Source organism: Gobio gobio (genome assembly GCF_949357685.1).
Source record: "Gobio gobio genome assembly, chromosome: 19".
NCBI lineage: Eukaryota > Metazoa > Chordata > Actinopteri > Cypriniformes > Gobionidae > Gobio > Gobio gobio.
Window position 1 is genome coordinate 21,567,862 of NC_137112.1, and position 26,378 is coordinate 21,594,239.

The 26,378-nt window shown below is 42.2% G+C and overlaps 1 protein-coding gene across 1 annotated transcript in view; it reads right to left on the minus strand.

Annotated features, from left to right (window-relative positions):
* Positions 1-26,378, minus strand: part of LOC307142995 (calcium/calmodulin-dependent protein kinase type IV) — a 122,979-nt gene that overhangs the window by 91,747 nt on the left and 4,854 nt on the right. Inside the window, exons 2-8 of the mRNA XM_079844234.1 lie at positions 26,171-26,249; positions 26,019-26,081; positions 25,799-25,881; positions 24,386-24,458; positions 1,967-2,057; positions 1,764-1,838; positions 1,484-1,559 (exon numbers count right to left, since the gene is read on the minus strand). Of these exons, the coding sequence (XP_079700360.1) occupies positions 1,484-1,559; positions 1,764-1,838; positions 1,967-2,057; positions 24,386-24,458; positions 25,799-25,881; positions 26,019-26,081; positions 26,171-26,249 (540 nt within the window). The remainder of the gene's footprint in view (positions 1-1,483; positions 1,560-1,763; positions 1,839-1,966; positions 2,058-24,385; positions 24,459-25,798; positions 25,882-26,018; positions 26,082-26,170; positions 26,250-26,378) is intronic.

The window sequence follows — 26,378 nt, forward strand, 5'->3', positions numbered from 1 at the left end:
CAGAATAGAATCTTGCATAAAAAAGTGCATAGAGCTGCTTGATTTATTTGTTGTTTGTTGATTTTCACATATAAAACTTGTTGAAAGGTTTTCAGTGTGTGCAGTGTGCATCAGTTATTTAATCTAATTTTAACAAAACTGTGATAATATTGATAATTGTGATAATTTTTTTTATGTGAAAGTTTTAAAATGTTAAAAGTAATTTAAATTAATACAAACTATACGTTTCAACCACTTGGTTAGAACTGGCAGACGTTCCCTTAGGTGTCATCCGCCGTGGTAGCTTGTCAAAGCATTATCGAGTTTAAATATGCAGCTATAATCGATATACAATTGCACACTTAAAACTGATCGTAGTGTTTATATATTTCTAAGACTGGCAAATTTATAGAACAATGACAAGGAAAACTAACTTTACCACACTCCAAGAGCCCCCTAGTCGTCGGGAGCATTTCCGTTGTGTTATGGCTTTTTCATTGTGTTGTGGCTTGTTTCCGTTGTGTTGTGGCTTGATTCCGTTCTGTTGTGTTGTGGCTTTATTTCGTTGTGTTGTGGCTTTATTTCGTTGTGTTGTGAACTTATGTATGTTTTTTAAATTTTGTTGTGCTGTGCACTACTGGGCTACCGTACTAATGAAGACTTTATAATCTTTGCCAAAATGTCCTGATATTTTGGTCACATCACTCGATAAAACATTCTTCCAGAACTCCACAGGCCTAATCAAATTATTTTTAGCATATTCAAGTCAACCTGTTTTCTTGGTCAAGAGTGGCGTTCGTAGAGGTCCCAGGACATTAAGTCAATGTTCTTATAGTCTTCAGTGTTTTTATTATAGTCACCATTAAAAAAAAAAATCCTCCTTTCAACAGATCATCTTGTAAGTCTTGGGCATTAAATTGAGCATTTTGAGGGTCAGCTACTCTGAACAAACATCTTATTCCCCTTGATGAAATTGTGCTTTTTCTTCCAAGTCCTAGAAAGTGGTACCATGCATTTTAAACTTACAAACAATGTTGCCAACTCTGTCTCTAGAAACTTTTAGTGTCTTGGAAATGTTCTTGTAGCCATAGCCTTCTTCTCTTAGCTTTTCTGAGAATTATTTTGTCTTGGCCATAGCTGTTACTCAGTTTTTAGCATATGCATGAGCTAAATGTATGCATGTGTCATAACTCTAAGTGTTTAATTGTGTTTTAACACAATTTTGTACCCTACCATACTAGTAAGTGATTTAAAAACAGCAATATTGAATAAGGGTTGAATAATCATGACATAGCTGTATTATGAAAGAAATCATATAACTCAAAACTATTACATTATATATTGACATTGTATGCCATTTATATGCCCCAAAAGTGTTATTTTACAATTAAAAAATAGCTTCATATGATTAAGCACTTAACATGTTTACATGTTTCCATATACTTGCAAGTCAGATAAAAGAGACTGCACTATAAATAAACACTAATGTAAATGTATTACTCACAAAATATAAAGGATGACTCCCACCGACCACATGTCAACCTCAGGACCATAAGCATTTCCTCTGAGGATCTCAGGAGCTGAGTGAATGTGAGAATAGAGGTGATTGATAGCCAATTAATTGACTTATAAAACATATTTTTAGTCATTCACTGAAATTTGCTTGCTTGTGGACATCTATATTATTTATTTTAGAGGTACATGTTTATCTAAAAATAAGGAAATAAGTAATAAGTTGCTTAAGTCATAAAACAAATAATGTGTTATCTTAAATTCTGACTCACCGCAGTAGCCGGGGGTCCCACAAACCGTCTTCATCGTCACTTGCTCATCAATTATTTTAGAAAGGCCAAAGTCCGCTGTGGACATTACAGAAAAGATTGAACCAATAAAAACCCATTCATTACTGAAAGAGTTCACTGTTCAGTCTCATTTTCTCCACATCAAATACATAACGGATTAAATGTATGAGTATACAGTCCGTTACCTATCTTAAGAGGTGCGTCTATTGACAAGTCAGCATAGAGAAGATTTTCTGGTTTTAGGTCTCTGTGAACAACTCCATTCTCATGTAAGTACTACAACAGAAATAGAACAGAGGTAGCAGATCACGTTTGTGGACATATAATGATAATTTAAGTGAATAAAAGTCAACAGGGTGCAAAACAACATTGGCTTTTGTGGGTGTAAATATACTTGGGCTCTCAGTTAAGCTCTTAAGTCACTATCACTATAGTCACCATATACCCAACAAAACGTGACAGGTGTCACCACCCACACAGGAAAGAGAAAGTTAATCACAATGTATCATATACAATAGTTCATTTGGAAGGGTACAAGTTCAACAGTAAGATACAAGATGGAAAAAGAACTTTGTTATCTAGTCTAGACCGGTTTTTACCACAGGGGCAAGTTGAAGGGATGAAAAACATCTTGTGTGTGGGTGACAGATGTCATGTATGGAAATCTGCAGCAAATCATCAGGGCATCATGGATTAACTGGATAAACAGTAAAATGACTAGCAATATGATTGAGGCAACATGGAAAATTTCAGAGAGTAATCAGAATATCCGCAAAGCCCCCACCACCTCTAATTGAACTACTCTAATAGGTGTTTTGTTATGTTTATTGAATTCATTAGAACTTATTATGCAGCTCTAGGAGCATGTTTGTGTGCCTGATTGTGTGTGACCGCATGACATCCTCGGTTCTCTGAAGTCCTGATGGAGTGTAGGTGTTTTAAAAAAAAAAGATTTTCATGATATCTCTATTCCATGCAGTCACAATAAATGATGACTGAGGCTTTCAGGTGAGTACCCTCCAGTGAGCTGTTAAAGTTGCAATGTGATTAAGTAGCAACATATCTTCTCTTCCATATTGTTACATATATCAGAGTAAAACAAATAATAAAAAAATAAAAAAAACTGATTGTTCATTGGATGGAGGCAGATCTAAATGTGAGTTTGCAATTGATTGTAAGAAAGGTGTAGAGAAAAGTCTGTAGTTTTACCGGAAGACAGAGGTCGATATTTTAATGAAAATGTATGAGGTCAAAAACATTTTTAAAATGTAAACATGCATGGATGAATTGTTCACAATAAGACCAATAACATGCATTTAGAAAATAATATGAATTTGTATTTTATGCCGATTTTAATGGTGGAATAACTGAATCAGGGAGTTGAAAAAGTCAGCTTGCGTTAACTTGACAAAATTATGACAGAATTTTCATTTTTGGTCAAACTATTCCTTTAACAAATCATCTCTGGGCTCCAGTTTTCAGCACTGCAAATTGCAGTTTGTCTTTGTCTGAACCTTTCCAGCCTTCTGTCTTCCCTGGAGAGGTTTTTCTCACACTCTGTTAAGTTCATGGGGTTGTTCCCCATTATCTGGGCATGGGGGTTTGTGATCTGCAGTCTGATAAGTGCAAGGATGACTCATTCGGTGTCAGGCTGTGTTAATTAATTTTGTGTTCGTAGGCACAAGACAGAAGTTGTTCCTTTAGCACAATTCCAAAAATATAAAAGTGCATCATGACGGGTGAGGAGACAATGGTTTCCTTGTAAATGTGAGCCCAGCAGAACCTGACAAAGTACAGAAAGTGTTTGGCAGACGACAAAGTGTTAAATTAAGGTGGCAGAAATCACTCTTGTGTTTTAGCACATCACTAGTGTGAAAACCGGAGGTGAGTCAGTCCTACTACATATTCTGTGTTTTGTTGAAATAAGGTGCTGGAGTTTTATTACATAGTAAACATTTAATTACAAATACTCTATAGGATGGTTTGAACAGGGTTAAGTTTATGTTGTTTTTGATTTTTTTTTGCCTTTTAATATGAATATGTAGACATGTGTTCTATAGACATAATAATTGTTATACTGTACAAACTGTATATTCTATCCCAACCTTACATCATATAGTATGATTTATAAGCTGTTTTCCTCATGGGGACAACATTTTTTTCGACATTTTGTCTCTATAATGTAGGGTTAGGGTTACCAGAACCCTAATGATGTTCGACTTCGCCAGTCAGAGATCACCAAAATTAACATTAAAGAGGTGTGTGAACACGCAAGTACAATGTCAGCTGAAATAGTTTACTCTGGCCCCCTTCCTGTTCGTCGGAGTGATGACATACTTAGCAGACTATTATCACTCAATGGCTGGTTGTCTAAGTGGTGTCCGCAGAATAACAGGTTTCATAGACAATTGGAAAACTTTTGCAGACCTGACCTGTTAAAAAGAGATGTATTCATCCCTCCTGGGATGGTGCTGCTCTTCTCTCTAGTAATTTGGCACATAGTCTTAGAGTTAAACCTTGACTAACTGGGGCCCAGGTCAGGAAGCAGACGGACTGGCTTAACCGACCGTCTGCTAGCTGTCTCACGTCAGAGAAATCAGATAAATCCCAACACATAGAGACTCCTTCACCTAGATATTATCACATAGAGACTGTGTCTGTTCCATAAATTAGCAAATAACAAAAAATCTCAAACCCATTTAAGGGTAAAAATTTTACTGATGTTCAACAAATAAAAAACAGATATAATACAGATAAGCAAATGATAAAGCTCAGGTTGCTAAATATTAGATCCCTTCCCTCCATAGCACTTATTGTTAACGATATGATTACAGATCATAACCTAGATGTGCTGTGTTTGACAGAAACCTGGCTAAAACCTGACGATTACATTAAGATTCAAGATTCAAGAGTTTTATTTGTCACATACACAGTTATATACACAATATACAACTGGCAGTGAAATGTAAACAGGTCCGCTCCATGGACAGTGCAAATAACAGTTACAAGAAATTAAATAGAAATAGAATAAAATTAGAATAAAAAGTATTAACATAAGTAGAATTATAAATAAATCAAGTAAAAGATAAAAATAGGAAATAAGATAAAAGTAAAAATATAAAAAATATGTGGATATGATAAGTGAGATAAACTGTAGACTTAAAAATAAGTGGTTACTTTAAATGAGTTACTTTAAATGAGTACTCATTACTTTAAATGAGTACACCCCTCAAGATTATTGTTATAAACACGAACCACGTCTGAAAGGCAAAGGGGGAGCTGTTGCTGTAATTTATAGTAATATCTTCAGTATTACTCAAAAGTATAGTTTCAAATATAATTATTTTGAAGTTTTGGTGCTTTACGTAACGTTATGTAGTGTAAATGATAAATACCGTTTGACATTTGTGCTGGCTATTGTATACAGGCCACCAGGGCACCATACAGATTTTATGAAAGAATTTGCTGATTTTCCACCAAGGCAGAGCTAGAGCTAGATCGGAGCCAGAGCCTAGTTTCAAATCGGTTCTTTGTTTTTCCACACCCAAAGCCCCAGCTCCGAGCCAGGAAAAATGGGTTCTTAAGTAACACCAAAACATTGCTGGGCTAGAACAGGGCTAGAAGTAAGATCCGATTACGTCAGGCGCTGGGGCGGGGTCAACAAGACCAACACAAACTTGAGATCCGCCATTGTTGAAATAGCAGCTAATGGAGCTAACAGCTGCTGCTCGTTTGTAATCTCCGTCTATACAAATTACGGCGAACTGCATGAATGCGTTGGATTCGTTGTGTTTTCGTTGTGTTTTGATGCCGATGTAGGATCGTAAAGCCATGTGAATCAATAGCAACGCAACGTTTGCATTGTTGATGGAAGGCTTGTTCGCAGCGATGCTGTTCAGACTGATCGCCGTATGATAACCATATGATGATAGTCCAGCGAGAGCATACGACTCCTTATGCTTTTGATTCACTCATGCGTTTTTTTTATATATATATCATACGTGGATCGGTCTGCGCAGCGCCGATGCATCTCGAACAAGCCTGGTGTGTTTGTTTCCCAATGCCCAGGGTTGCCAGGTTTTCACAACAAAACCCGCCCAATTTGGCATGGTTGCCTACTAAAATTCGCATTCCCGGGGCTAAATATCACATAATTGGGGACGCTTCAACCCGCGGACATGAAAAAACAGCCCGCGGCAAAACCACGGACTTGGCAACATTGCCGCTGCCTCGCTAGCGTTGCTGAGAAAGATGAGACGTATACAGTGATGTAAGACCTGGCTCTGTTGTAGCTCTCAGCATGTGGAAAAGCAAACGGTTCTTAGAAGGCTCCTCAGTCGAACCAACTATGAACTGGGACTAACTCTGGCTCTGAATTAGCTCTAGGACTGCCTTGGTGGAAAAGGGGTATCAGAGTTAGTACTGGCTGCAGATAAAGTCCTAATTGTTGGTAATTTTAATATCCATCTAGATTATGAAAAAGATGCATTGGGATTGGCATTTAGAGACATTCTAAACTCTATTGGAGTAAGGCAACACGTGTCAGGACCCACTCATTGTCGTAATCATACTTTAGACCTAATAGTGTCACATGGAATAACTCTTAATACCGTTGAAATTCAGCAGTAGAGCGATGACATCTCAGATCATTATCTAGTATCATGTATACTTAACTTAGCCAAGGCTGCAAAGCCTTATCTTCCTCATCAGTTCCACCTCCTCAGCATCCCAGCCTAGAGGAACTCGATGTTACAACAGAAACTATTGACTCTCTCTTTTCCAGCACTTTATACACAGTTGCTCCTCTGCGCTTAAAGAAGATTAAAGAAAATAGTCCAACGGCGTGGTACAACGAGCACACTCAGGCCCTTAAAACAGCAGCCAGAAAAATGGAGCACAGCTGGAAGGAAAAAAAACTGGAGGTTTTTCGTATTTCGTGTAAAGAGAACATTATTGCATACAGAAAGTTTATTTCTCGACTCTCTTCGAAGAAAACAAACACAACCCTAGGTATTTATTTGATACAGTGGCCAAATTAACAAGAAATAAAGCTTCAACTTCTGACGTTTGCAAACAGCACAGCAGTAATTTACAGCAGCTCAGACTTTATTAACTTCTTTATGTGCAAGATATTATAATTATTATAATATTAGGGAGAAAATTATAACTATGCAACCGTCTACTACAGAATCACATCAAACAAAATTCCTCTCATTCACTGCTATAAGGGAGGAAGAATTAGTTAAACTCGTTAGAGACCTATTCCAACTAAACTACTAAAAGAGATGCTTCCAGAGGTCATAGATCCTCTTCTTAAAGTCATTAATTAATCCTTGTCATTAGGATATGTACCGAAAACCTTTAAGCTGGCTATTATTAAACCTCTTAATAAAAAAGCGCAACTTGATCCTACAGAATTAATCAATTACAGGCCAATCTCAAATCTACCCTTTCTGTCAAAAATATTAGAAAAGGCAGTATCCTCTGAGGATTTCCAGTCAGGATTTAGACTTTATCATAGTATTCGGGTTGTATCTCGCTATTAGTTTTACTCGATCTTGGCGCTGCATTCGATACTATCGACCACAACATTCTTTTGAATAGACTCAAATTATGATGGCATTAGTGGAATTGAATTGGCATGGTTTAAATCATACTTATCTGACCGCTATCAGTTTGTAGCAGTAAATTAAGAGATATCATACCGATCACAAGTTCAGTATGGAGTACCACAAGGCTCAGTGCTAGGACCGCTGCTTTTCACCCTGTACATGCTACCCTTGGGAGATGTCTAGAGGAAGCATGGTTTTCGTTTTCATTGTTATTGTGACGAAGCAGAAGACTCGGTGGGATCCATGTGCAGCTTTATTAAGAAGCAAACGTAGTAATACAGGCAGGGGTCGAACACCAGCGAAGACAGTATCAAGGGCAAAGACAGATCGTAAACAGGAACAAGCAATGGGTCAGGACAGGCAGCAGACAAGGCAGAGTTATCCAGTAAACAGGCAAGAGTTCAGGGAAGGTAGAAAACCCTCATGATGGTCGTAAACAGTCCAAGATCAAAACACGGTAATAACAGTAAACAGGGAAAACGCTCAGAAGGGTCAGCCGGGGCAAAACAAGACTTTGCAATGAGTGTTAGAGCGCAGTGGCTTAAATAGTCTGTGTAATGGGAAACAGGTGTTGTGTGAAATGAGCTCGGATGATGAATGATGGGAAATGTAGTCCAGCAAGATCAGTACTCAGGTGAGGGAGCCCTCTGGTTGCGATCGGAGGGAGCCACAGAGGCCAAGTTTGTGACAGAGCCCCCTCCCTGATATTCACATTGAGTCTCTGGAAGAAGGATGAACAAAGTCATGACTTAAATTGGGGTCCACGATCGGACACACTATCTCCGGGGAGTCCGTAGAACCGGAATACATAGTTGCAGAGATGTTCAGCTGTCTCTAAAGCGGTGGGTAGCTTAGGCAAGGGAATGAAGCGGCAAACCTTAGAGAATCGATCAACGACTGTGAGGATTTTGGTCTGGCCCTGAGAGTTGGGGAGATCATTGATGAAGTCTATGGCGATATGAGACCAGGGACGCCGTGGAATGGATAGTGGTTTCAATACACCTGCAGGTACTTGACGTGACGACTTGGATGTCTGACATGTGGCACAGTTACGGATGAAAGTGATGACATCAGACTGTACAGAAGACCACCAAAAGCGATTACTGATAAGGTTAATGGTGGCTGCAATACCTGGATGACCCGAACTGGGTGATGTATGGGTGTGTTGGATGACCCTTGAGCGAAGAGATGTGGGTACATATGTGCGATCATTGGGACGGTCTGGAGGAGACGGTTCTGCATGTTGGGCGTCGTGATTTCTGTCATAATGTCCCATTGAACTGGAGCGAGAATGATAGTGGGAGATAAAATGGGTGCGTGAGTGGGTGGAGCCAGGATGGATTCAAACTGACGGGAAAGAGCATCTGCCTTAATGTTCTTGGAGCCGGGTCTGTAGGTGATGGTAAATTGGAACCTGGTGAAGAACAGGGCCCATCTGGCCTGCCGGGAGTTGAGACGTTTGGCAGAGCGGAGATACTCCAGATTCCGGTGATCAGTTAGGACTATGAATGGGTGTTTACTTCCCTCCAACCAGTGCCACCATTGTTCCAAGGCGGCTTTCATGGCCAGTAGCTCACAATCTCCTACATCGTAGTTCTGTTCAGTGGGTGTGAGTTTGCGTGAATAGTAAGCACAGGGGAATAGCTTTGGGGGATTGTCCTGACGTTGGGAGAGAATCGCTCCGATACCTGTGTTGGATACGTCCACCTCGACCAGACATTCTCGTTCGGGATCTGGATGATGCAGAATGGGAGCCGTTGTGAACATTTCCTTCAGCTTAGGAAAAGCCTCCTTCGACGTGGTTGACCAGACCAATATGGTGTTCCCCTTTTTGAGCATAGAGTTGAGAGGCGATGCAGTTATGCTGAAGTCCCTGATGAAAGGTCTGTAGAAGTTAGCGAAGCCTAAGAAGCACTGCAGATCTTTCAGAGAGGTGGGTAATGGCCAGTTTAATACTGCTTGGACCTTGGTGTCATCCATAGCGACCCCTTCAGGACTGATTATGTAACCCAAGAAGGACGTGATGGTTTGGTGAAACACATTTCTCAGCCTTGGCGTAAAGTTGGTTGTTAATGAGTTTTTGGAGGACAGAGCGGACATGACAGACATGATCGGGGTAGGTGTCTGAATAAATGAGGATATCATCAATGTATACAATGACCCACTTGTTGAGCATATCCCAGAAGACGTCATTGATGAAGGCCTGAAAGATGGACGGACACCGAGTCATGCCATTCGGACTGGTCAACACTTTTGACCAGTCCGAATGGCATGACTCGGTATTCATAGTGCCCCGTAGTGGTAGAAAAAGCGGTCTTCCATTCGTCTCCCTCTCGTATGCGGATCAAGTTGTAAGCATTTCGAAGATCTAACTAAAGTATTTGGCCGTGCGAAGCTGTTCTAAGGCAGCAGGTACCAATGGTAGTGGGTAACGAAACTTTACTGTGATCTCGTTGAGACCCCGGTAGTCAATGCAGGGTCTTAGACCTCCATCCTTCTTTTTCACAAAGAAGAAACCAGCAGATGCAGGAGATGTTGAAGGCTGAATGAATCCTTTGGCCAGTTCCTCCTTGATGTAAATTCTCATAGTTTCAGACTCAGGTTGGGAAAGGGGAAAAATGCGACCCCTGGGGGGCATTTTACCTGGGATGAGGTCAATGGCACAGTCGCTGTGGGCGATGTGGAGGTAACTTGGCTGCCTTGGATTTACTGAAAGCTTCGGTGAGATCATGATATTCAACTGGTACCTGGCTGGTGGCAGGTGGATGGCTGAGTGAATTTGACAGGCGAGGGGTCTGGAGACAGTTATGATGACAATGTTCGGACCATTGAGTGATTTGGTTCTCTCTCCATGAAATCTGGGGGTTATGGTGCCATTGCCATGGTAGTCAGAGAATAATGAGGTTCTGGGGTGACTTGATAATGAAGAAACTAATGAGTCCGATGTGCAAAGCTCCAATTTGGAGAGATATGTCATCAGTGGTGTAGAGAATCTGTCCAGTCCCCAGGGGGCATCCGTCTAGCGCTGCCACTGACAAGACAGAATCACAAGGGATTAGCATAATGGTCTGCTTTTTAGCAAAATCAACGTCCATAAAATTAACGGCTGCCCCAGAGTCTATCATGGCTTGAACATTCACTGGCTTATTCTTGACTTTAAGTCTAGCTGGAATTTCAAAATTGAGAGAGGTAGTTGGGGAACTCACCGCAGTTCTGTTTCTACTGGTGGGTCGTGTGGGACATAAAGCTCTCAGATGGCCGGGTTGACCACAATAAAGACACAGATGGTGCTGAATACGTCGGTCCCTTTCCTCAGAAGACAGGTGAGTGCTGCCGATTTGCATGGGTTCGGAGTCGGTCCTAGATGGACCAGGAACAGAAAGTGACGAGGCATCTCTCGGGTGACGTCGTGAGCGAATTAAGTCGTCAAGGTGGATTTCCAGATCAATAAAACCGTTCAGAGTTTTTCCCTCATCACGACAAGCCAGTTCAGACTGAAGGTCCATGTTCAAACCCTTGCGAAACAGTAGTTTCAACGTGTCTTCCACCCATGTCATTTGCGCTGCCAGCGTGCGAAATGTGAGCGCGTACTCCGCCGCCATTTGTCTCCCCTGGTGAAGTGCCAACAGCAACTCACCAGCCTCTTTTCCTCCCTCGGCGTGTTTGAAAATCTTGTGGAAACGCTGCATGAACTCATTAAGTGAGGCAAAGGTGGTCTAATCGTTATTCCACACTGTTGTTGCCCATTCAAGTGCCTTACCCGTTAGCAGGGAGCACACAAAAGCGATGCGACTCTCATCGTTGGTGTATAGAGTGGGTTGTTGAGATATAAACAAGGAGCATTGCAGTAAAAAACCTTTGCATCTTACCGGTGAGCCATCATATTTCTCTGGGAAAGCTAGATGTGGGCGTTGGTGATGCTGTGGCTGGGGGTGGCGTGGGTTATGGTGGACTTAGGTCAGCGTTGGAGAGTCGCATGCTTTGTAGTGTCTTCACCAACTCCTCGGTCACAGCAGTGAGATGGGTCAGTTGTTGTTGGTGAATTGTTAACACATTAGCTTGGGTAGAAATCTCCGTGGTCAGCTGATAGAAAGCCGCTGGATCTTGGTGTGGCAAAGTCTTCGTGACGAGGCAGGAGACTCGGTGGGACCCATGTGCAGCTTTATTAAGAAGCAAACGTAGTAATACAGGCAGGGGTCGAACACCAGCAAAGACAGTATCAAGGGCAAAGGCAGATCGTAAACAGGAACAGGCAATGGGTCAGGACAGGCAGCAGACAAGGCAGAGTTATCCAGTAAACAGGCAAGAGTTCAGGGCAGGCAGAAAACACTCACAATGGTCTTAAACAGTCCAAGATCAAAACACGGTAATAACAGTATACAGGGAAAACGCTCAGAAGTGTCAGCCGGGGCAAAACAAGACTTCGCAATGAGTGTTAGAGTGCAGTGGCTTAAATAGTATATGTAATGGGAAACAGGTGTTGTGTGAAATGAGCTCGGATGATGAATGATGGGAAATGTAGTCCAGCAAGATTAGTACTCAGGTGAGGGAGCCCTCTGGTGGCGATCAGAGGGAGCCACAGTGGCCAAGTTTGTGACAGTTTAAGAGTCCTCCCTTCAGATCCATTTGTATAAATCTTGCATACAACAAGATACAGACAAAATTATTTTTCCCACTATTTTCTGGAATATAGTGGAAACAGCCCAAACTGTCTGCAGGGTGCTAGAGCTCACAGGGCCTGAATTACATACTTTCAAAACTGAATTTATAAGAAAAAAAATCAAAAAGCATCTCTTTTTTGAGGGGGTTATTACAGCTTAGACAACATATACTTACATGTTTATCCCTTTTAGCAGTGGTTTATGAAACTTCAAAGGGTTTCCTGTAAAATGACACAAAACTTTTGAATTTAGACCACTGTATGTGGGTATGGGAAGCTTTTCATATTGGGTAGGCCAAATCCAGGCGGAAATCCCAAAAATGGTCCCAGACTTTAAGAGGTTAAATTATGTTGCATTATTTTCCTGTAACCATTGTGAAAGCTGCTTTGAAAAAATCTGCATTGTAAAAAGCGCTATATAAATAAAGGTGACTTGACTTGACCAGGACCACACATACAACTATGAATCCTCGGCATGATGATGATGACCACTGTTTTGTAGTATCAGTTTCATATTAAATCTAAAGGTTAAATATATTTTATTCAATTATTTATTTATATTATTTATATTCAGTATATATATATATATATATATATATATATATATATATATATATATATATATATATATATATATATATATATATATATATATATATATGCGTGTGGTTGTCATCTGTCAAATGCGGCTTTGCAGATTTCAAAAGCTCTGACTGAGATGTGATATAAACGATTGGCTATTTAAAAAGGGAATGAGCAGTGGAAATTACATCAACACCTTGTACCTAATCTCTTAATCAGTAATAAATGTGTTTTGGGTGTAACGTGCAATAAACCAATCAGAGTCTCATCTCCCATTCCCTTTAAAAGACAGTTGAGCTAACGCCATGGCAGATTCCACCAGAGCATATGACATGTAGGCATTTTTATATTTATGTACACAATAATTGTCACAGACACGTCAGGTTCCACCCTCCACCAATCACAGCGCACTCCATCCCCAGAGTACTGATCACTATCACCTGCACCTCATCATGGCACTCATCACCAGCTCTTTAAGAAGCACACGCACACAGCACTCCACGTCCGGTCTCGTTCGCATATACTTCTACCTATGCTTACCTCAAGGACTCTACTACTGATAATACCTGTCTCCAGCGTGTCTCCTTCCTTCCGTGTTCCTTGTCTGCTGTGTGGGTGTGTTCCTGTCCGTCCCTCTGTACTCCAGTGATCTCCAGTCTCCAGCGATCTCCAGTCTCCAGCAATCTCCAGTCTCCATTTACCTCCAGGCTCCAGCGTCATTCCACCTTCAATACAAAAGACAGTAACTCTCTCTCCCGTATCACCATCTTATCTACCAACAACCGGTTTACTCACCTGCTCCACATCACATGCTCTACTGTGGTCAAATAAACTAATCATACCTGTTTACATCTGTGTCTGCCTCCTGTCTACTTGTAAGAGAAGACCGGACCACAACCGAGACCCAGTATGAGCCAACCGGATCCCTTCCAGGAATTGGTAGATGCGCTTCGGCGTACATTTCCTCCACAACCCACTCCAGTTACTGTTCACTCACCAGCACCAGCGAACACCAACCCATCTGTCAACAACCCTCCTTCACTACCTCCGTATGCTAGTCCCATGGCCAAACCGGCGCCCTACTCAGGATCGGCGGAGAATTGCAGCGGCTTCCTGCTGCAATGCACACTGGTCCTGGAGATGCAGCCGCACTTGTACCCGAGTGACACTTCCAAGATAGCCTTCATTATCTCTCAGCTCAGCGGCAAAGCATTGATGTGGGCCGATTCCATCTAGTCACAACAGGGTGCGGTGCAGGGAGTCTCCCTTTCAGTGGTCGCGCTCCTTGACTCGGGGTCAGCCGGCAACTTCCTCTCCGGTGCCATCTGCCGTCAGTTATGCCTCAAGACCACTCCGTCTCCGACCACCTACAGGATCAGCTCAATAACCGGAAGACCCCTTAGTCGCAAGCACGTCCGTACCGTGGCTGGACCAGTCACTCTACAGGTTGGGCTTTTACATCGGGAAGAGGCTCACATGCTGGTCCTGGAGGATTCGACCGCTGACGTGGTTCTGGGGCGCCCCTGGTTGGAGCAGCACAACCCTACCATCTCCTGGAAAACGGGCGAAATCCTGAAGTGGGGTGACACTTGCTTCTCACAATGTCTGACTGAACTTCCTCTTCCATCCTCATCTCTGCCTGATCTGACTCTCTGTGCCACATCCATCGAAAGTCCAGTTGAACAACGCTCCGTCGATGTTCCTAAGTGTTACGCCCCCTTCAGCGATGTCTTCTGCCTGCAACGGGCTTCCAAGCTGCCTCCACACCGGCCATGGGACTGTGCCATCGACCTGCTTCCGGGTGAACCAGTACCAAGGGGTAACACTGCATGAAAAGTGGGATTTTCGTCAGTATGTGGCACTGTAGATTGCTGTGGAACTTCAGGTTTACGACTGTGCACGGCAATTTGCAGGCAACACCGAAAACTGCCGTAAATTGTTGGAAATTGACGTGGACCTTGCTTGGCAGTTGTCCCCCCATTACCCCCCCTCCCCTTCATTCTAGGGGAGGCTTTATCATGTAAATGAACATGCTGTGAGCTACACAAATGCAAATCAGAGTAGCAGCAGGGGGAGTTTTATCTAGGTTCTGAATTTTTTTAACTAAAACAAGTTTAAAGTTTAAGTTAAAATGTTAACTTAAATTTAAGTTAAATGTACTCGTTTTAGTTCACATTACTAAATTTTTAGGGCAACCAGTTTGCTCCAATTTTTTAAGTAGATTCAACTTGTCCGGGCTCACAGTGTAGATTAATTACTCTGTATGTCATTAGCAATAACCAATGTTATGTAAAAAAAAAAAAAAAATACAGGACAGCAGTTCATGTCTTCAACCTTTAGAGAGGTTATTTGATGCAACAAGACAATGAACCAAAGCACACAAATAAATCAAGTAAAGCATACAGTTTACATACCAAAATAAAATTTTCCACCCTGCACTGTGAATAATTTTTTAAATGGCTATTAATCATAAATGTGAAAAGTACAAGTTTGTGTGTTTTTCTGTAATTGTCATTTAAATTGAGCTCACACCACATTTTATGAATTATCAATGCAGATTTTCAAGAGGTGGTTTCCTGGACAGGGTTTAAATTATGCCAAGAGTAGGCCTTAATCTAGTTAATCGCGAGTTAAAAAATTGTTGCCTGGAGCAAAGATTAAGCACAGATTACTAATGCTGCCTTCACGTGCTATCGGAATTATCGTAAATACGAGTTTACTAGGTAAAAATTGCACATGAACACCCTCTGATGTCGTGTTTATCACTGGGAAGTTCGGAAATAATTTTGATACCCCAATTCCTGAGATGGGCGTGTCATAAGCTTTAAACATGGTGGCGGGGAGAACTAGACTGCTGTGGCAGGTGTGGTTTTATTGTTTTTTTTTCCAAAACAGCTTGGTCGTCTTGTCTTGACATTAACGTAGTACATATTTACATGTAAGAGTAATCATATGAAGTGTATTGTATGTTTGGTACACAGCGAAAATAGCCTGCATTTGACTGAAATTACAGAATCAGCAGAAAGCGGACTATGTGGAATGTTTATGGTTGTCGGTGCATGGGAGACTACAAATGATGATGGTTTTAATAAGATTTTCCCAATAAGGCAAGAATAACCTGGTGTCCACCATGATTCCTGTTCACTCCGACAACAAAGCACTTGAATGCAACAAGCTCGTAATCACGACTTCTAAAGTGGGAATTAGGAAATTTCCGATAGCACGTGAAGGCAGCATAACACCTGGACTATGAGTCCTGAACTAAAATAAACTGGATTAATTTACAGTTTTATCTAATTGCTTACACACAATTTCTGAAAATATGGCTCCATTTCTTGTAACTCTACACACAAAACACACAACATGCAAAACATCAGACATCGCTTGCAAAAGCAACACTTTGTGCAAAACTATTTTAACTCTTCCAAAAATGTTGTTTTTGCATATATCTAACTACACACAAATATGCACAACTGAGGAATTTTCAGTTGAACTGAATCAACACTGAAGTCACTTGAGCTGAATATTGACACTATTTTGGCTTGTTAGAGCCGGTTTACAGCAGAATTTGTTTTGAACTTGTTACTGAAGCTGCTATGAAACAATATATTTTGTTGTATGCATATTCTTTCTTTCTCAAACCTTAGTTTTGATTTCTAAGTGATCAATTTATGTATAAGTGTTTTCACACATGATCATTGGCTGTATGGGTCCTCAGTAAATTAATGTGGCATTTAAATGGCAAAAGTTATTCTTGTCTCTATAACTTATGGCTTCCTAAAGACACGTTTATGGGTAAATAAAATATTAATAATATAAATAAAATGTATATCAAAACATATTTTAAATATAATGAAGTCATTTTATTATAGCACTCATCAGATGTTCCTGGAAACAAAACAGAGACAGAACAGTATAAACAAACTATACAACAAACTAAACACCAAATTACAAAAACATTATTATGTGAAAGTGAATAAAGTTGTGTGTGTGTGTGTGTCACACCGTGTTGATATCACAGAGTTTATGCACACCGCTTGCTCATTTGTATGCGCGCACATCTCGCGAGATATTCCTCATAACAATGACCTCGCATGTGATTGGAGGAGCCCGACGAGCTTCTCGCCCTCGTCCAATCACGTGCGAGTTCAAGGCCATGATGCGTACAAGACGTGTTTTAAACAGACGTGTTTTGGACTTTTTTTTTACATTTTCTGTGTTTTTGCTGCTTTGCGTGATCAACATGACAGGACGCCGCCTCGCCTTCAGCTCTCCTTCAACTCCTCTGAATGGACGCGACCAACCCCTTTCAGCCAGTCCGCTGACCGATGAGAAGAAACTGCTGAATACTATGAGTGGCCTGTCTCGTCAGCTTACTCTACTTACGAACAACTGAATGAGAAGTTTGATGTAATAAACTCCAGGTTGCTGTCCATGGAGGATAAGTGGGCTGCTTTTGAGTCGAAAAACCGCTGTGCTGTGGAAGAAAATAACTCCAAGAAGAGAAGACGAGTGCACAATCCCAAGATTGCGGTAAGAATATTTTTATGTATAACGTTAAGCGTAATATTATTTTTAAAGTACCCCACGCTAAAAGTAACGTTTGCAGAACCAGTTTGCGTTTTTATATATAAGCGTCTTTTGTCTTGTATTTTTCAGGAGGCTGTCCGGCGTCTTCACAACTCTGAGGCAAACTTATGGCGCCAGAGCATGGGTTATGTAACGTTACGATTGAAAGAATATGCTTTTATTCAGCTGTATAAGGAAATGGATGCGTTAATAGATCCGAGCTTATAACTGCACATTTTGTTTACACAGACTATCCTCGCCTCATAACGAAGCCGTGAGCTCTTATCTGCTTGGAGCGATTTCCGCGAGTCCAGATTTAACCGCTGAACATGAGGACATTGTGTGTAAGTATGACTAATGTTTTTCTCATTCCTTGTTTAATTTTACAGTGACTGTTTTTATTAATACCAGTCTCATGTAATTGTTTTCCAGCTGCCTGTAAGACGTATTATGAATCGATACGCCGGAGCTTCAGATACAAACAACCTGAACTTACATCGCAGGCGGAAACTGCGAAGAGTTTAGCTCGGAGTCGATCAAGAAGAAAAAGGGTAAGATTTATTATATTAGAACCGTTTTTTGTCAATGTGAGTATTTTTCAGGTTGCTTATTGTCTTTATGGATTGTATTACAGTTGCTGGAAGCAAGACGAAGTGTGCTGGCTCCGGATGAGGTGGACATTTGGAAGTCCGCGACCATTGAACTCATGTCTGACGAGGAAGACGGCGTTGTTGACGGTGTGTCTGGATGGATTGTGCGGCCACCGCCCTCTCGCAGCCCGGAGCTCACCGAATTTTGTAACACTTTGCAATCCAGATTAGAGGCCACACCGAAGTACAGGGCGACTCACCATATACGCATGTGTTCCCCTAATGTGTTGGGCGCTTCTTTTTGACGTTTTTGGAGGACAACATAAAAGCTGCACTGTACTATTTGTGTTTGACAATAAAGCTCTTTCTTTGAATGAACAGCTGTGTGTGTTTATATATTAAGCTCTTTCATTGAATAAACGGCACGGTCCGTATAATTGTCCCATATATTCTTTGATGGTATGAATAGTGTACTTCATAGCACTAATATAAAACATAAATTATTACAACATAAATTATATATTTATTTTATATTATTATTATTATTGGGGTTTACATTTATAATGAGCCAGGGGGGCCAATCATGATTGGTTTGCAGTGATCTGCCAACCAATCACGAGGGTTTATTCTTGTTTAAAAGTTGTGGCCTCAGCCAATAATGAGTGAGTAAATTCAAGTCTGGCCGTTGACTCTCTGGTTTCGCTGCTATTCATATGCAAATTGAAGGCGTCGCACCTCTGCGCGGTCTCTCAGCGGGGGCCGCGCGGTCTCAGCGGGGGGCTCTCCACCTACGTCATGGTTCGTTTACGACAATTTGTGGCACAGACGAACGCGACGTTCGCTGCCTCTAAATTGTCGAAAACTGCTGAAAATTAGGGAGATTTCCGGGAGTATACAGGCGTTTATGGGGTCGAAAATCCCACTTTTCATGCAGTGTAAGATATACCCACTATCCATCCCGGAGGAGAAGGCCATGGAGGAATACATCCAGGAAGCCCACGACCAAGGTTACATCAGGCCGTCTACTTCCCCTGCTGCGTCCAGCTTCTTCTTCGTAGCAAAAAAGGACGGAGGCTTGCGGCCATGCATCGATTATCGTTCCTTCAACAAGATCACAGTTAAGTTCAGATATCCCCTTCCTCTCGTCCCAGCAGCCCTCGAACATCTCTGTGGTGCCACTGTGTTCACCAAGTTGGACCTCCGCAGCGCGTACAACCTCATCCGGATACGTGAGGGGGACGAGTGGAAGACTGCCTTTATTACCCCTACTGGTCACTATGAATACCTCGTCATGCCGTATGGATTGGTAAACGCCCCCTCCGTATTCCAGGATTTCATCCATGAGGTGCTCCGGGAGTTTCTCCATCGATTCGTCCTAGTCTACATCGACGACATCCTCATCTACTCCCGGAGCCAGGCTGAACATCGCCAACACGTTGCGGAGGTCCTCAACCGTCTACGTCAGTTCCATCTATTCGTCAAGGCCGAAAAGTGTTCTTTCCACCAATATTCAGTTTCCTTCCTGGGATACCACATTGATCACAGTGGCATCCGGATGGACGAGAGGAAGGTGGAATCCATCACAACCTGGCCAGAACCCACCACTATAAAAGAACTCCAATGCCTCCACGAACCCTCCGCCGGGCTGTCCACCTGGCTTGCTGTACCTCACTCGGACACGACGCACTCCCACCATTCACTCGGCTCAGACGTCACTCTGTACTGGCCACCCGGGGGTCAATGAAACCCTCTCGTTGCTAAAAGAACGCTTCTGGTGGCCAGGGATGGCAAAGGCTGTCAGAAGGTACGTGCAGGGCTGTAGGGAGTGTGCCATTTCCAAGTCTCCACGTCATCTCCCAGCTGGTAAGCTCCTTCCTCTGCCCGTTCCAGAACGCCCATGGTCACACCTAGGAGTAGATTTCATCACTGACCTGCCGGTCTCAGACGGTAATACCACCATCCTAGTGGTAGTTGATCGTTTCTCCAAATCATGTCGTCTAATCCCACTCCCAGGTCTGCCTACTGCCATGGAAACAGCCGAAACACTCTTCAATCAAGTTTTTAGATACTTCGGAGTCCCTGAAGACATAGTATCCGATCGAGGTCCCCAGTTCATATCGTTATAGGCGCATATTACTAACACACTCTTTAAAAAAAAAAATACTGTGCCATTGACTTTAGACCAGGTTTCAGTTGGTCAATGGCGCTATTTCAGTTGCCTCGAATAGCAATGCGCCAACAAATGGGCGCAAATGCATTTGCTATTTAAACAACGTGGCGCAGGACGTGAAAATGATAATTGTGTCAGGCTGAAACTAGCAAAAAACACTTGCCTCGTGCCTGGCGCGGCATTGTGCCAGGTGGATGATAGGGCCCTGAATTTAAATATTTGGCCAAATAATTTAGGAAATTATAAACAAAGCTAGATTTTTACATTTTCTAAAATCACCAATCTAATGCTAAGTTGTTTGTCAGGTTGCTGCTGCTTTGCGTTTTCTAAGGTGTTTTGAGTGGATTTAGCAGATTGCAGCTGTTAGGGTGTTCTGTAGTTCCCTTTCAGTCGGTCACGTTCGACGTACGTCGGATGTACCGACGAATTGGGATCACTTCTGGGAGCCCCTATCAGCTTCGAGCTATATAGAACCGGCCAATGAACAATTGGCGTGCGAGATTTGCATCTCGCGCTCCGCCCCGCACTGTGGGTATAAAGAGTGTAAGCTGCTATCAGCAATAGAGTTTAAAGACTGGAGAGAACGGGAGAAACGCGTGTTGGAGAGACGGCACATTCCAGAGAAAACTGCTGTTTTCACAGCAACAAATTTCTGTTGGTCTGGTTGGGCGTTTTCCTGTTTGAGTACAGGCACGGGCTGCACTAAACCCGTGCGCTGTCACGTTTTCCCCCTGAGTGCTTCAGCACAGAGCGTTTCCTCACAAAAAGAGTTCACAGATGACGCTGCGTCTTTTTCAAGATGTCATTCCACCCGTGTGTTTCTGGATGCAGTCGTTCCCTGGCGCCTACTGACGGTCACAATCGCTGTCTCACGTGTTTGGGCAAACAGCACGCTGAGGCGGCGTTTGTGGATAGTTCATGTTCCCACTGCGGGAACATGACTATCTCGGAACTAAGATCGAGACTCTCCTACCTTCGGGCAGGCGGAGTCCCCTTACCCATCCCACGATCTAGTTCTACCCCTAACCCGGGTAGACCTACTTCTTTGGATGGCCAGGGTGATCTGAGGATCACGTTTAGGGCAAACCCGCCGAGTGAAACTCCGCAGGCCCCTATTCCCTCGGTTCCGCAGCCGGTAGAGCTCCCGAGAGAGCCCGCTGGTCCCTCCCATGGGCGGCCAGTGGTGACTCTCGGAGCTCCAGCAGACGAACAGATGTCGATCGCTGCATCGGAGGGGGAGTTTCAGTCCTCGGAGGATGAAGGGTCAGCTGTACTGCCTCCCTCTGGGAGAGACAATACTCTTGACTGCGTTGGCCTCCATCAAGAGGGTAGGGGACCTGCAGGCATTTTCGGTCGACGAATTGTGCCTGGAATTCGGGCCCGGTAACTCTCATGTGATCATGAGACCCCGGCCTGGATACGTGCCCAAGGTTCCCACTACTCCCTTCTGGGATCAAGTGGTGAGCCTGCAAGCGCTGCCTTCGGAGGAGGCAGACCCAGCCCTAGCTTTCCTCTGTCCTGTCCGTGCTCTCCGGACTTACGTGGACAGAACGCAAAGCTTCAGGACCTCAGAGCAGCTCTTTGTCTATTACGGAGGACAGCAAAAGGAAAAGGCTGTCTCCAAGCAGAGGATGGCCCATTGGATAGTGGATGCCATCGTCTTGGCTTATGAGTCCCAAGACGTGCCCTGCCCGCTCGGGTTAAGAGCCCACTCCACTACGGGTGTTACTTCTTCCTGGGCGCTGGCTCGTGGCGCCTCGCTGACAGATATTTGTAGAGCTGCGGGCTGGGCGACACCTAAAACATTCGCTAGATTTTATAGCCTCCGTGTAGAGCCGGTATCTTCCTGTGTGCTCACTTCCCATAGTCAGTAACACTGAAGTGCCTGTTCTAGTGTCGGCTTGCTGCGCCATTCCCTCCCCTATGGTAGACGGATACGTGCGCTTATCTGCTCCAGTCGAGTTCCCCAGAACGGCAAACCCTGTTGAGTCCTCCGCAACCCACGGCAGTCGGACGTGGCGGAGCGTTCGACGCCAGGTCTAACACTCGTATGCATTGGTGGAACTTGTGTTAGGCTGGGTTCCATATGTTGTGACCCCCACGGCGGTCCCATATGTGTATTCTTCCACGTGTCTTTCCCTCGGCAGAGTCCTCTGCCGTCTCAGGAAGGTGTTGTCACCCTCCTCTAATTGGCCGGGGCCACCCCTGGGACTTCCGTATGTTGTGCTGCCCATGGCCAGCCCATACGTGTATTCTCCACATGGTAACTCCCTCTGGGCATGATGTGGCTTCCGCAGCGGCCTTCACAGGCACGCTTTCCCAGCGTTATCCAATACAGTCAGCTGAGTGGGTCTTGCGGAACAGCAACTTTGACTCTCCCTGCGTGAATTTCCCCGCCCGCATCAGATCGGGGTCTGAGGGGCTCATCGCTGGGCGCTGGAAGTGGTAGTAACTATGGCGTTTTCCAAAGGGATCCAAATTCGTCGGTACATCCGGCGTACGTCGAACGTGACCGACTGAAAGGGAACGTCTCGGTTACGTATGGTAACCCTCGTTCCCTGAAGTAGGGAACGGAGACGTACGTCCCGTCGCCACAGTTGCTGTACCATCACTGCAGGTCGAGCCACTAAGTTTGGCTCCTCAGTGAAAAACATCGCTCTCGCTTCCTGTTTATACCAGCAGTGCGGGGCGGAGCGCGAGATGCAAATCTCGAACGCCAATTGTTCATTGGCCGGTTCTATATAGCTCGAAGCTGATAGGGGCTCCCAGAAGTGATCCCAATTCGTCGGTACGTCCGACGTACGTCTCCGTTCCCTCCTTCAGGGAACGAGGGTTACCATATGTAACCGAGACGTTTTTGGGTATACCAAATCAAAATGGGATTTTTTTTGGGTTAACTGAGCTATTGAAAAAAAAACTACAAGCCTGGTCAACACAGGTCAAAGACAGATACAAAGCCTTCCCAAATTGTCATATATGCACCTTATGTCACCTTATGTCACAGTCAAGCACTAGAGATTATGTCATAGACAACGTATCTGTTAAACAGATATGACATTTACACACACATTCTACACACAAAATAAGCGCACGTGGCCTCCGCACTGTTGCTTCATTGTCAGATTGCTGAGCTGTTATGTAATGCCACCCCACATTCCTCTTGCTTTGGGAGATTAAAAGCTGAGGGGAAAAATTGCAATGTTTTTTTTTTCTCTGAGAAGATTATTTTTCACTAGCAGCTCTGCACACACATCCGCTTACTCTACCGTCCGCTTTTGAGTGACGACAAGACTGACCCACATCTCTCCACTGTCAGCCCATCACTGGACATGGGTTCAGCCACACCAACACATTCACAATAATCCTCCAGCTGAGAATGCATTAAAGCAACTGCTGTCCCCCGTGACACGTATTATTATATCATGCTATTTGGTCATATTATTTTCCTCATATTTGCTTCAACAACAGTCATGATTATGTTTTACTCTACATTTTCAAACCACTCACTGATCCTCAGATATATATATTTTTTATACCGTACCTTTAAGATTCCTACTGCATCTTTAAAGAAATATTCTGGTTTAGTAAGCTCAATCGACAGCATATGTGGCATAATGTTGATTACCACAAAAATAGTTTTGATGCATCACTTTTTATCTTTAAAGAAAAGCAAAAAATCAAGGATATGATGAGGCACTTACAATGGAATGTAAAAGCAGAATGGTGAAACTTATAATTTTATAAAATAACTTATATTATCCTTTCTGTTAAAACTTCAGTATTATTTGAGCCATAACGTTTTTTGGTCATTCAAGGGTTTATGGCTTTCCATTGTCATGGAAACACAGTTATACAATAGCATATAATTGTACACACTAAAATTATGTTAACATGCATATTGTTTACATCTTGTGGCTATACTATTGAAAACTAGTATTTTGATGTTAACAAATTGGCCCCATTTATTTTCAATGTAAGTGCCTAACTGTGCCTGACACTGGGATTTTTTTTTCTTTTTAAATGGAATTTAATGTTTGTGGTAATCAATTTAGGCAACAATTAAGCGTATATTGAACAAAGAATATTCCTTTAAGGCTTCTGTATGTAAATTATCTTTGGTTATGACTGGCTAACTTCTCTGTGTATGCGTAAATCACATCATTCTTAGATTCTTATTGTTTTAGCGCGGGCTAAGTAGATGGACATGAAACAGGCATTAACCTGTAAATGTGGGCAGTAATATGTTAATGAGCTCATGGTTATAACATCAAAACCATGGAGATTTCTCAATGCATCATTTTTATTGTGAATATCAGAAGGCTAAACATCCACATTACCATTATTGCCTTTCACACATGAATAGAAAATGTCTGTGTGGGTGAAAAGCACATTTTTATATCCCATGATTTATATGATCTTACCGCCACAGCCTCTAGAATCTGTTTAATAACGTGAGCTGCATCTCGTTCGCTGTAGTAGCCCCTCTCCACAATCCTGAAACAACACACAGCTCATGTAGACAAATTCAGCAAAAATAAATAAATAAATCAATAGAATAAAAAACATCACATAGCACTATCATATGTTTTCAAACATAAACAGCTGACGTTTAGGTGTGTGTGTGTGTGTGTGTGTGTGTGTGTGTGTGTGTGTGTGTGTGTGTGTGTGTGTGTGTGTGTGTGTGTGTGTGTGTGTGTGTGTGTGTGGGTATCTGGCAGCATTTAGTGCTCTGTTTAGCAGTGTGTAGATGCGTGTAGGCAAACACATCCTGTTCCTGCTCTGCACCAAACCCACTTAAACCAATTATCGGGAACTTGTTTTATTCATTTACGTCTCACTGTTGGGTAGAAGAGCAGATAGAAAGCCCACTGAGCTGTAAGAACTTGAGCTGGAAGGTGTTGATGATAAGGAAAGAATGAGATTTCTGTGCTGGAGACCACCATAGAAACTAGGCCCTCATCGTATCATCACAAGGTGGTAGATTATCTCTTAATACACTTTGAGCAATAAACCACATTATGACTTAAAGGGATAGTTCTCCCTAACATTATTTACTAACCCTCATGTTGTTCCAAACCGGTATGATTTTCTTTCTTCTGTGCGTTGTTGTTATTGTTAACTGAAACTAAAGAAATTGAAAATAATTTGGAAATAAAGCTGAAATAAAATACAAATTAAAAAATAAAATAAATAAATAAAATGAAGTACTAAATTACTGAAATTAAAAATAAATAAATAGACATTTTGTAAAAATGTCAAAAGCAAAAACTAAAATTACTAAAACTAAAATTAAAAAAATTAGATTAAAAGCTAATTCAAAATATAAAAAAATGATATAATAGTTTATAGTTTATAATTCAGTTTTCACATTCATTGACTTTCATTATGTGGGCAAAAGCAGTTTTTTTGTTTATTCTTTAGTGAAATGAAAACATTAAAACAATTATTATTGGTGAGATGGTGGTCCAGTGGGTTAAACCATGGAACTGATACACAGAAGGTTGCTGGTTTGATCCCAGCTGTCACCACCAGTGTGTCCTTGAGCAAGGCATTTAACTCCATGTTGCTCTAGGGGGATTGTCCCTGTAAGTTGCTTTGGATAAAAGCGTCTGCCAAATGCAAAACTGTAAATGTTTTAATATTATTATTATTATTTTATTTTTTTACATTTTCTAAATATCTTCTTTTGTGTTCTGCAAAAGAAAGAAAGTCAAACGGGTTTGGAATGACATGGGGGTGAATAAATGATGAATATTCATTTTGGAGTGAATTATCCTTTTAAGCTGACGAAGAATGTTATTTAAATTGCCTCATAATAATGGAGGACATAATACCTGTCAAAGAGCTCTCCACCTGTGACCAGCTCTAGGATGAGAAAGATCTCTGTCTCTGTCTCAAAAATTTCCTTCAAACGAATCTGAATGAAAACAAAGTGAGAACAGTCACATCAAAACAAGCCCATCAACATTCTCATGTAAAACAATGAACAAGAAATATTTCATAACAATGTGAAGAGAATTTCACAATTAATTGCGGGGAACAGAAATATCTTACAATATTTGGATGAGACAGACGCAGCAGGACTCCAATCTCTGTCCTCACAATTTTCTTGTCAATCTGAGTTGATGACAGTGAAAACTTCAAACAGTCATTCTAGGATTTCAGAAAAAATGAAAATATTCTCCTCCAATCACCGATCAACTTACAGTTTTCTTCAAGACCTTGACAGCATAAGGTTTTTCAGTCTGCTTCTCTTCACAGCGAAACACAACAGATGTGGCACCCCTGGTGGTTAACACAAAGCAAACATAACATACTCGTATATACTCATAATTAAATAAGTATCTTAAATTTGATAAACGTGCATCATATAAATTAGCATACACAAACACATCACAAAGTGACAGGTAGGAA